The sequence below is a fragment of the Lathyrus oleraceus genome, chromosome 7, assembly GCF_024323335.1.
Source record: "Lathyrus oleraceus cultivar Zhongwan6 chromosome 7, CAAS_Psat_ZW6_1.0, whole genome shotgun sequence".
Taxonomy (NCBI): domain Eukaryota; kingdom Viridiplantae; phylum Streptophyta; class Magnoliopsida; order Fabales; family Fabaceae; genus Lathyrus; species Lathyrus oleraceus.
In genome coordinates, this window is record NC_066585.1 from 272385483 (window position 1) to 272397650 (window position 12168).

Here is a 12168-nt window from a genome sequence, read left to right on the forward strand (position 1 = left end):
CCGGTATGAGGGTGAATAGTGTAATTTTCGAAAGTCTCAATTGAACGGTTAAAAGTGAAATGGTAAATTGGTTTAAAACAAACAAGGGTAAATTTGGTATTTTTAAAAATATATAGGGGTGTTGGTGTAACTGCATGGATATGAAGTAAATTTTCCTTAAAAGACCCTTCTTCCATAGGATAACCAATCCACCTTCCGCTCCGTTAGCTTCATTAGCATACGACTCAACACAATTTTTACCCCAAAAAGAAGCAGCTAACAAATCATTGAAAATATGTAATTTTGTTTCGTGGAAAAAACAAAAATCAGTGTTACCTTTCTACATTATGTTAGTAATTCTACGTCAGTTCACCTTGTTACCACCTCATCTTATATTGAATGTGAAGCAATTCATTGGACATCCGATATAGTCTTCTTCCTCAAGCACTTGCCTTTTCTATCTCTCGCATCCATCTCTATTATCCGCTCCTGAAACTCCCAACTTATAAATGAGTTTCCAAACCTTCTTGTCAACTTCGGAATCCACATATGATCTGAGACGAGAGTTACATCTGACCGCGTCCGATTCAGCCAACGATTAACAACACGGTATCAAACCACCTGGGAATTAAACTTCTGAAGACTTCGATACCGCATTAATGCCTCACCGTTCAATGGTTCGACACATTTTTATTGAATTCAAAATCGTTGTCTTTGGAAAATTCGTTGACAAACTCATTTAGAACCTATGATGCTCACTTATAAACAAATTGAGATCGAAAGGATATTTAAATTACAAGAAACTTGTCTATCTTTAACGAATTTTTACCCATAATAATAAGAAAACAATAATAATATTTGGGTTGTCATTGTGAGAAACTGTCAACCGAAGACTTTCTCATAAATTGTTAGAAATTATACCAATCTTAGATTTTAACTTGTTTGACTTATCATCAGATTTAATAAAATGAGTATTTAATATAGTCTCTAAAAAATCAATTTTGTCTCAAGGTGCTATATGTGAAAGTATGGTTGTCGATAAAATCAATTTTGTCTCAAGGTGCTATATTGAAAAGTATGTACGTAGAGATGATGAAGTGGCAAGAAACAATACTATTTGTCAACCAACCAACCAAGGGAGAATTGGTCAGAATTGTGAATATGGAAAAGGTTGAGGAGCGAATTAGCAAACCTTTGCAGTGCAACGCGTTGAAGGTAGCGGACATGAGTGACCATGAAACATTCTCTCGCAGTTTCTATTACACACACTATATATATATATATATATATATATATATATATATATATATATATATGCATGATCGATCATTTCATAATCATCTTGCTAACATTCATATATTATTTTCTGAAATTCAATCATCAATCAACACTTACATGGCTTATAGAATTGTTGTTACAATATTGGTGCTGCTAGCCACAATATGTGATGCACAGTTGTCTTCTACATTTTACGACACTACATGCCCCGATGCACTAACCACCATTAGAACTGCCATTCGTACAGCTGTCTCTAAAGAGCGTCGCATGGCTGCATCTCTCATTCGCCTTCATTTTCATGACTGCTTTGTGCAGGGCTGTGATGCATCCATTTTGCTAGATGACAGTACCACAATCGAGAGCGAAAAGACTGCACTTCCAAATCTTAACTCAGCAAGAGGATTTCAAGTCATTGATAATGCAAAATCACAGGTAGAGAAAGTATGTCCCGGAGTTGTGTCTTGTGCAGACATAGTAGCTGTAGCCGCACGTGATGCATCATTCGCTGTAAGTTTACAATTTGCATTGCATGCTTATTAATAATTTCATGACTATATATTAATAATTTCATATTTACAATTACAGGTAGGTGGTCCATCATGGACAGTGAAACTTGGAAGAAGAGATTCTACTACGGCAAGCAAAAGTTTGGCCAATACGGACCTTCCATTCTTTACCGACGATCTTCAAACTCTTATATCTAAATTTACTATTAAAGGTCTCACTGCCAAAGACATGGTTGCTCTATCTGGTAAATTTATTACTAGTTTCAAACATCCATATTTTCATATTTGCTTATATTAATCAATTTCATTTTAACTAACTTAGGTGCCCACACAATCGGACAAGCTCAATGCTTTACATTTCGTGATAGGATATACAACAATGCAAGTGACATAGATGCTGGATTCGCTACCACTCGCCAACGTGGTTGTCCATCTTCCAGTTCCACTTCAAACAATCAGAAGTTGGCAGCACTCGACTTGGTCACACCAAATTCTTTTGACAACAACTACTTTAAGAATTTAATTCAAAAGAAGGGTCTTCTACAATCAGACCAAGTTCTTTTCAGCGGTGGATCTACGGATTCTATCGTTTCTCAATACAGCCAAAATCCTACCGCTTTTAAATCTGATTTTGCAGCTTCTATGATAAACATGGGAGATATTCAACCATTAACAGGATCCGCCGGAATCATTAGACGTATCTGCAGTGCTGCCAACTAATTCTACACATTCTTTCTTTCTTTATCACAAACAATCCATTGATATTCATTAAATGGTCTGTTTCAATATTTTATAATTAAATTAATTATTTTATTTATTTTTGTTCTTGTGTAATCAATTGTAAAGTGTTAAATGATTATCTTTTGTTATAATTTTATTATATACAAATGTATTTCTAGATGATCAAAAGATTTTCATATCTCATATGATGAATGGGTCTAAATGGAGAAACTCAACATATATTGAGAGATGTTCTAAAGAGTCATTGTTTCAAATATGCAATTTTTATATTTATCAGAATGATTAATTTGCAAACATCTATGTATAAGAAAAATTAATATTGATCAATTTGATTTTAACTTAAGTTAGTCCAAAACAGAACAAGTTCAATGCTTTACATTTCGTGACATAGTATATAACGCAAGTGATACAGATGTTGGATTTGCTAACACTCTTATGTGAAAGCTTGAATTTTGATTTCAAAGTTGAAAGTGTGAAATCTTGCTCTATAAAACAAATGAGAATTTGTTATTAGTCTCAAATCTTGTTCTTTGTATGATTTACATGGATGCTTTTTATGTGCATAAATGGAGTGTTTTTCAGAGCTTAGATATTTTACACTCGATTAAACCTTTGTCAGTACCAACTAAATCTAATATGCAATTTTCAAACTTGGTATCCCCAATAGTTCGTGGAATAGAAAAGTTTCCTGAATCTTTTCACTTTTAGGGCATGGTCTGAGTGAGAGACAAAACATTCTGGCCCATTTTGGCTTTTACAAATAAATGCATGGGTGGAATGAAAGTTGAAACGTTTTGTCTCATGTTCACTCTTTCATTTTCCTTTAATATCCTTTGTGTGTGCACAACTCTTTCAGAAATTTTACATATTTGGGAACCTGCTTAATAACATCAAGAAGTGGAATGTTTATTGTCATCTTTAAGTTCCTCATCCATCTTTTTATTTTTCACTGCTCTCTGCAGCAAAGGAAGTGTTGGGGTAAGACCCCAATTTTGACCCTAAGATCCCTCATGCTATCTCATCATGTGCATTAGTTTTGGGATCACACCTTGGCATCCTCCTTCCTCCTCATTCATTGGGTTTGCATTGGGAGAGATCACCAAGCACAATTTGATTGTATCATACTTTGTTTTTCATTATTAACTAACCAAAATACCAAAAATGTATAGTTTGTTGTGTTTGTAGGTAGTGTGTGTCCACCAATTCCTCATCAAGCTCATATCTAGGGTTTAAGACACTCAATGCAAAGAGATCAATCAAGAGATGATTCACAATGGTTCTAGACATCATATATAGATCCCCATGTTCTTCATTTATCGTTTCTCAATACAGCCAAAATCCTACGGTTTTCAAGTCTGATTTTGCAACTGCTATGATAAACATGGGAGATATTCAACCATTAACCGGATCCGCCGGAGTCATTAGACGTATCTGCAGTGCTGCCAACTAATTCTTCACATTCTTTCTTGATCACAAACAATCAATTGCTATTCATTAAATCATTCGTTTCAATATTTTATAATTAAATTAATTATTTTATTTATTTTTGTTCTTCTATAATCAATTGTAAAGTGTTAACTGATTATCTGTTGTTATAATTTTATTATTTACGAATGTATTTCTAAATGTTCATTTCACTTAATTTTCATACTTGCTTTATGAATCAAATGAGTATTCATTGTTATTACTCTCAACTTGGAATCTCAATAACACAATATTTTAAAATTACAATATTTTGTAAAAAAATCAGGAAAATGCCTTAGAAGGTTATAAGTGGTGTGTTAAAATAATTTAAATCAAAAGAGAGAGAACTTTTTTAAAAAAAATTGCACGCCTAAGTTTAAAGATTGAGTCGTCCAAACGACATGACAAAAATATCATTGAAGGTTAATTTACTCTAGAGAATTAATGATCAAAAGGATTTTCATATCCCATATGATCAATGAATCTAAATGGAGAAACTCTACATATATTGAGAGATGTTCTAAAGAGTCATTGCTTCAAATATGCAATTTTTATATTTATCTGAATGATTAATTTGCAAACATCTATGTATAAGAAATATTAATATTGATCAATTTAATTTTAACTTAAGTTAGCCCACAACAGAACAAGTACAATGCTTTACATTTCGTGGCATAGTATATAACGTAAGTGATATAGATGTTGGATTTGCTAACACTCTTATGTGAAAGTTTGAAGTCTTGACATTTTGATCTCAAAGTTGAAAATATGAAATCTTGCTCTATAAAACAAATGAGAGTTTGTTATTAGCATATTGTAACCTAGTTTTTGTAAGCCTCCTAGAATGAAAATTTAGGGGTGTGTATGAGGTAAACCTCCCAACCTGTGGGATGGTTACCATGTGTTTCTCAGTGTTCAAAACTGAGAGTATTTGTAACTCAAAGCCTGTAGGCAAGAGTGATTATGTTCTTGAACAAAGCTGTGAAGCAAGTTCAAGTTGTTTTCTCAGTGTTCAAAGCTGAGAGTATTTGTAACTCAAAGCCTGTAGGCAAGAGTGATTATGTTCTTGAACGAAGCTGTGAAGCAAGTTCAAGTTGTTTAGCATTACATAGTAATTGTGGTGATAGGAATGGGAACTGGAGGTTTCTATCTAGGAGTTCCTAGGTATAGATTGCATTGGGTAGGGATTAAGTGATAAGTTGTAAACGGGTGAGTTTAGCTTTGAATTGATACTACTAATAGTGGATCTTCTTCCTGGCTTGGTATGCCCCCAGACGTAGGTGATGTTGCACCGAACTGGGTTAACAATTACTTGTGTTTTTACCTTTTGTATGTTATAATTTTGTCTGTTATAAAATAAGGTAAACCTGTAATGCTGTAACAGATGATGTTCAAATCAATGTTGAGACATCATGCCGATAACTGTGCAGGCTCAACAGAAGTAAGTGCTATGTTTGATCTCTGTTGTGCCTGTGTACCAGATGGACAGAACTGGGTGTTCTTCCATTCTATGGTGATATAGTAGCAGATGTCGTGACATCTGTGAATGTGTGCATATCAGTACTAGGTTGTAATTTGTATAACTGTCTTGCTGTATTAGTTACAATGTTAGATCAGATGTCATTACTTGGAGTAGAACATCTAAACTCTAACTACACCAGAATTTCAAATGGTATCAGAGCAGGCATCCTGTTCTGTTTCTGGATGAGATCCATGGGTGATACTTTCTGGTATCTTGCAAGAAGTTATGTTAGTACTGATGTTGGAACCTGTAGAAGGTTCTGTGGTTTCCCTGAATGGTCCCTTGAAGTAGGTGAATGGACTATTCATGACAGGAACTGTGTGCACCTGCCTCTGGAGATTGGCAATTGGCCTTTGTGTGGGACAGTTGTGCAAGTATTGAATCATATTCAAACTTGGTATGCTCTTGGAGGCTGATCTGATGGAGTGTGTGTTCATTGGTTGAGTTGTATTATGATCTCCGCTGCATAATACCTGGCAAAACTCAAACTCTGATGTAGTTTCCCCTCATGTGGATGAAAGGCTGCTGTAGTCAAGACTTCATCATAACCTCTGAAGATGTCAAAGATACTTGAGTCCCCTCCAGTCCACTCATCATGATGTTCTCACGTCAGGATGGTAAGAATCACCTGATCACTGATTCTTTTACACTCTTGGGTAGTGTATATGAAGACCTTGAAGTCTTTCAAGGAGGGTTTGTTCCAAGGAGGTGGAACCAATGTTCTATGTGATGTTAGAACATGTTGTTCAACAAGTATGCAGCTGCTGGTTGAAGGACATATGTTTTTAAGTGTCAAACAAAGGGATACTCTTGTTTGGAACCTACTCCTGACCTGGAAGAGGAGACATCTGTGTGTGCTCAGTTGACAAGGGCAGGGTCAACCGGGTGTGTGCTCAAGAAGGTCACTCATAGAAGTCTGATCTCTAGAAGTGGAGCTGGTTGAGGTGTGACATTGTGCAATTTCCTGCTGGTTGTCTTACTCATGTAGATTGATCAGGGTGGGATAGTTATTCCCTGAAGTACTATGTATTGGTGGAAGACAAGTCCCCTGAATGTTAGAAGTCAATATTGGGGTAACCTGATTACTATATCATTTAAGAGGATTGGAACCATGAATCTTGTTGTTCAAACACCACATTCAGAAGTGGCAGTTCTTTCGAGGAGTGAGAATATGAAGATTCAAAGGTTGGTTGAGGTAGTATGCTCTGGCAATGCATATCTACTATTGACTGGTGTTGTGTTTTACTAGTACTTATGGTCAGCTGAAGTCTGATTGGTGTGATTGGAGTATGTATAGGTATAACTTATAGAGTTAGGTGCCACTGGTAGGGATGGTGTATGTCATGTTGAGACATGTTTGTACAATGCATGGATATTGGTGTGAAGTTTCCATGATTGTTAATTTGAGGGGGAGTTTTGGTCAACCTCCTCACGTTTGGTCAGCCTAGGGTCTGGTTGGCTGTTGACCTGTGTCACATGGGTTCTGGTTGTTGTGTGACACATTTGCAAGGAAGGATTCATCTCTCTCATTCCTAAGGGTGAATCTAATCTGGAAAGATTCTCAAATCTGTTGAGGTGCTTGCAAGCAGAAGATGCTGACACAAGAAGAGTATCTTCAAAATATTCTTTTGATGGAAGTATCTGAAAGGATAATTGGGAAAGGATTTAAGATCAATGTCTACTTGTGCCAAGTACAAGTATTTAATTGATTATCCTTGGAGCTCAAGATAACTGATGCTCTTAAAGATGTTGGAACATCTCTTCTTCAAGATCCTGTGCAGAATCACAGGAAGGATAATACATTGGTGTATGATCTATCTCTTTGGTGGCAGCGAAAGCATATGATCTCTGAAAAGGTTTCCTGGCAAGAAACTTGTTCAGCCTTGGTGTGTACAAGAAGAAGAAGACATCATAGTCTTGATGGTGGTTACTTGGATCAGTTTATTTCTGATCTAGGTAATGAAGTGCATTGGCTAATGCACACAGTGGAGTTAAGAACATGTGGCAGCATTCTTGACATCATGGAAACAGCCTTGCCTTAGGACGTGGAATCCTTGGTATAGCTGAAGGGTTAGTTGCTAACTGGTCCTTCTGAAGACTCATGCACCAGAGTGTCTGATGTCTTTGGAGAAGAAGCAGAGATTCATCAAGGTGTGAACTTGGATGACTTAACTGCAAACCTGCAGGATGGAGGTTGTCTACTCAAACTTGGTTCCACAATCAAGTCTATGAGAACATTGAACTCTTGTTCTGTGAAGGGAGGAAGCTCTTTCAAGTGGCAGAAGAAGGAGCTGAATTCAACAGCTGGATGTCAAAACACAATGTTGTGACATTTGGTTCAACATCAGATTCTTAGTTGGTGAAGTGGCACATCAACTTGAGATAGAAGGGTCTGCAGGGTTGTAGATTGGACACTTCAACAGGCTTGAAGTTCAAATCTCACTTGGAAGGTCAGAATATCTTTGGGAGAAGTCTGATAAACTTGGAGAGGTCAAAAAGTGGCATTTGACTTTTTCATAGGAGGATTCATGAAGGAGGTAATCAACCAGTGGCAGTTGGTCTACCTCAGAAGTGAGTTCGAAGAATCAAGATAATCAACATATGGCAGCTGATTATTCTTGAGGAAAGTCTGAGACAAATTACTTTTGAGCAGAAAAGTAGTAAGTTGAAGACAAAAGGAGGTGTTTTCTATTCATCCCTTGGAGCTTGTGGTAGGAGTTCTGAGCCATCTATGGAAGATTATCTCTTGTAATGGGACGAAAATGTATATGTCCCAATGTATGTCTGGGTTCTTCTTGATCAAGCCGGTGACTCAGTGATATCTGAAGACTATCAGATGGTGTGCCTTGTCCTGTTATGAAGGATGTCCCAGCTGATGTTAGAACATCTTGTGAAGTGGTCTTCTGTTCTGGTTAGAAGAGAGATTGACACAGAGTGTGAATGTGTTCAGCTAAGAGGGTTGAACAGAGGGTGTGCTCTTGAAGACATGAAGATGCGTCTTATGTTTTCCATTCATCAAGTGGTTTGGATTCTCTTTGAATCAGGAAGTATGTGAAGGTCCAACCTTGGGATGTTGGATATGATCATGTGCGATCTCCCAGTTTTAAGAGGAGAGTGGGTTGTTCATGACAGGGGGAGAAGAAGTACCCTTGTGCATTGTACATTTGTGTGTCTTACTAGTTGCATCCATAACTAGTAATTCTGATTGTTGCAAAGATTTAGGGGGAGGAGAAGTACCCTTGTGCACGTGTGTATTACTAGTAGCCATAACTAGTAATCGTTTTTGCTTCTGTTGCTGATTAAACTACTATTATGTGGTTTAAACTGCTGATAGAACAAAAAGGACAGAGTATTCACAAGATGTCATATGTGATGTCTTAACATAAGATATCTTATGTGCCTGCTGGAGTTCAAGAAAGTGTTCATGCAGGAGTGGATCAAGATGTCAGACTCAAAGTCATGGAATCTGATATGGGTGTACCTACAGTAAAGCAAAAGTGGGTGATTACTTGATCAAAGTTGTGAAGCAAGATCAAGGGGGTGCTAACTTGGTTGAAACTGTGAAGTAAAACCAAGTCTGTAAGTCTGTCAGTTGTTTTCTGTTTATGTTGTTGTCTTTGGCAACATTTTTGACAAAAAGGGGGAGTAACAGGTGATACCCCAGACAACAGATTGTTTTGTTAAAACAGACGTTCATGACAGATTCGAAGATTCCCTCCCCTGCAGCTGATGTGTGTTGAAGTTTTGTATTTAACTTCTGCTCCTCTGTATGTGTGCTGCCTTGTGAAGTTTTTATTTAACTTCCATGTATGTGAGTGTGCTGCCACTCTGAGTGTATTAGCTAGGTTTATTTCCTGCTAGTTGTGTGATTCCGCTGCTATGAACTCTGTTATGGGGATCAAAGTGTTTTAGCCAAAAATTTGCCAAAGGGGGAGTTTGTAGGTGTTTAATTGGCTGCATTATATGGTAAAACACTAGTTGGATTCTAATGTCTTGACTAATGTCATGACATGGTGTGTATGTGTGACTGCATTGTAGGTTAGAATATCTAACTGTACTCTAATATCTTGACTGATGTCATGACACACTTGAGTAGTTACTGCAGGATTAGCTAATACAGGATTTATTGAATGTCAAACTGGAGACTGTGACATTCATCCCTGTCAGCAGCTACTGAGGAATAGAACAGTTGGTGTTCTGTTAGAGCTCAGTATTCATTTGCAGTCTGGTTATCAAGGAAGAACCAGACCTGGCATAAGGCCTACTGTATGAATGTCAAATTGGATGTTATGACATTCATCATGGACAGTATATACTGAATAATAGACAGAGTGGGGTTCTGCTACACTTCAGTATGTTTCTTAGTTTGTTCTCCAAGAGGATAACAGAACTGACTTAAGGCTAAATGTGTAAATGTCAAATTGGATGCGTTGACATGTATTAATGTAAGCTGTTACTATATAATGGACAGTTTGGTCCTGTACAGTTCAGCAAACTTGTACAGTCTGTTTTCAGGAAAAATAGACTTAGCATATGGTCCTTGATGTCAAGCTGAATGTTGTAACATTCATTCCTGACAGCATATGCTAGATTGTAGGTTGTTTAGTTTTTCTGTTTCAGCATTTTTCTCAGGCTAAAATCCAGGAAACCAACAACCAAGCTACAATTAAGGAACCTAACAAATAGCCTATTTGTTAGCACACTAATATGTGGAAATTAGTTAGAATCCTATGTGGCATTATTTGTGGAGGTCTTGAGATATTTTAGGAACTAAATATGGAGATATTTTAGGAACTAAATATGGAGATATTTTAGGAACTAAAAGATTGAAGACCTTGTTTGTAGCAGAAAGTTTCTGCTGATGTTGTAACAACAAAGGAGAAGTTTGCTGCGATTTCTGAAAGCCCAAATCCACTTGGGTGATTAGGTTATAAATAGCATATTGTAACCTAGTTTTTGTAAGCCTCCTAGAATGAAAATTTAGGGGTGTGTATGAGGTAAACCTCCCAACCTGTGGGATGGTTACCATGTGTTTCTCAGTGTTCAAAGCTGAGAGTATTTGTAACTCAAAGCCTGTAGGCAAGAGTGATTATGTTCTTGAACAAAGCTGTGAAGCAAGTTCAAGTTGTTTTCTCAGTGTTCAAAGTTGAGAGTATTTGTAACTCAAAGCCTGTAGGCAAGAGTGATTATGTTCTTGAACGAAGCTGTGAAGCAAGTTCAAGTTGTTTAGCATTACATTGTAATTGTGGTGATAGGAATGGAAACTGGAGGTTTCTATCTAGGAGTCCTAGGTATAGATTGCATTGGGTAGGGATTAAGTGATAAGTTGTAAACGGGTGAGTTTAGCTTTGAATTGATACTACTAATAGTGGATCTTCTTCCTGGCTTGGTATGCCCCCAGACGTAGGTGATGTTGCACCGAACTGGGTTAACAATTACTTGTGTTTTTACCTTTTGCATGTTATAATTTTGTCTGTTATAAAATAAGGTAAACCTGTAATGCTGTAACAGATGATGTTCAAATCAATGTTGAGACATCATGCTGATAACTGTGCAGGCTCAACAGAAGTAAGTGCTATGTTCGAGGTGAGTTCTTAGCTAGTGTAGCATTGGGGGGAAGAAATTTTATAAATTTGGGGTTAGGTTTTGTGTGTAATGCATAACCATGAACTTGATGAATCCATGATGAACTTGTTGTTATTATGATTATGTTTTCATGATCTTGGGTAAATTAAGGAATGATTGTATGATGTAAGGTGAAACTTTGATGAGTATTGTTTGAGGAATCAATTGAATTGTTGTGTTAGAAAAAAAAGGAAGTTTATGCAGGTTTTATTTGATCAGTCCATTGACATGAATTAATTCCTTGTTAAATTAAAATATGTCACCAATGGGGGTTGAAGTCGGGACCTCCTTGATATGAAGCAAGCCTTACCACTAGACTAAGCTCCTGTTGTTGAATATGTGTGCAAGGAACAAGTGTTAACCTATATTCTTGATTAAGTTAGATTGTTAGATTATTTGAGTGTTGTAACTCCATTTTTGACGCGGACGGATGCGTTAGAAAGATAACGTAAAAGACTATTATTCTTGTACCATGTTATAGTATATTATGTGCCTTACAAATGCTATGAATTATATTATGATGAATGCTAAACATTGTTGTTGTGTTGAATGTGAAATAACATGTTTTAAAATCCTATGAAGATGAGTGAGGAAACCTAGGAGAATAACTTGATTAACAACTTAGAAGATAATCTAGGTTATGGAAATGGGTATGCGATGATGCTTGGACGCAACAGTACCTACGTGTGTATCATGGACAAGTATTCACCTGATAAATGAATTAATATGCTTTGTATGGAACATGTGTGACTTTATGTAATAAGAATGGATCATTTTATGATGCCATGAGAATTGATATGATATCATGAGAATTTTTTTGATATTTTGGTGAGGAACTTTTGTTCCAAAAGTCCTAATGTGGTGAGGAGTGTTGCTCCGAAAGTCCTATTGGTTATTGAGAATTAATCACATTATCGAAACTAGTTGTGATTATGCACATACCACTTCAAGGGCTTAGGTAAAGCAGTAAGTGGGGATGTGGCACCAATGACTCGTGCCTCAATTAGGTTTGAGCCCCAACCATGGTGGACATGGCGGAAAGGTGGACACCTA

General features: G+C 36.8%; 1 protein-coding gene across 1 annotated transcript; it reads left to right on the plus strand.

The window, feature by feature from the left end:
- Nucleotides 1-1328: 1328 nt before the first annotated feature.
- LOC127107488 (lignin-forming anionic peroxidase) lies at nucleotides 1329-2672 on the plus strand. The gene is made up of 3 exons (XM_051044772.1): nucleotides 1329-1764; nucleotides 1843-2008; nucleotides 2086-2672. The coding sequence occupies exons 1-3, from the start codon at nucleotides 1375-1377 to the stop codon at nucleotides 2481-2483; spliced, it is 954 nt and encodes a 317-aa protein (XP_050900729.1). The 5' UTR covers nucleotides 1329-1374; the 3' UTR covers nucleotides 2484-2672.
- The last annotated feature ends 9496 nt before the right edge of the window (nucleotides 2673-12168 follow it).

Excerpts from the sequence above, each read along its gene's own strand:
- LOC127107488 (XM_051044772.1), top strand. The coding sequence starts at position 1,375 with ATGGCTTATAGAATTGTTGTTACAATATTGGTGCTGCTAGCCACAATA. Across the intron at positions 1,765-1,842 it reads CACGTGATGCATCATTCGCT|GTAGGTGGTCCATCATGGAC; the intron begins GTAAGTTTACAA and ends TTACAATTACAG. Across the intron at positions 2,009-2,085 it reads AGACATGGTTGCTCTATCTG|GTGCCCACACAATCGGACAA; the intron begins GTAAATTTATTA and ends TAACTAACTTAG.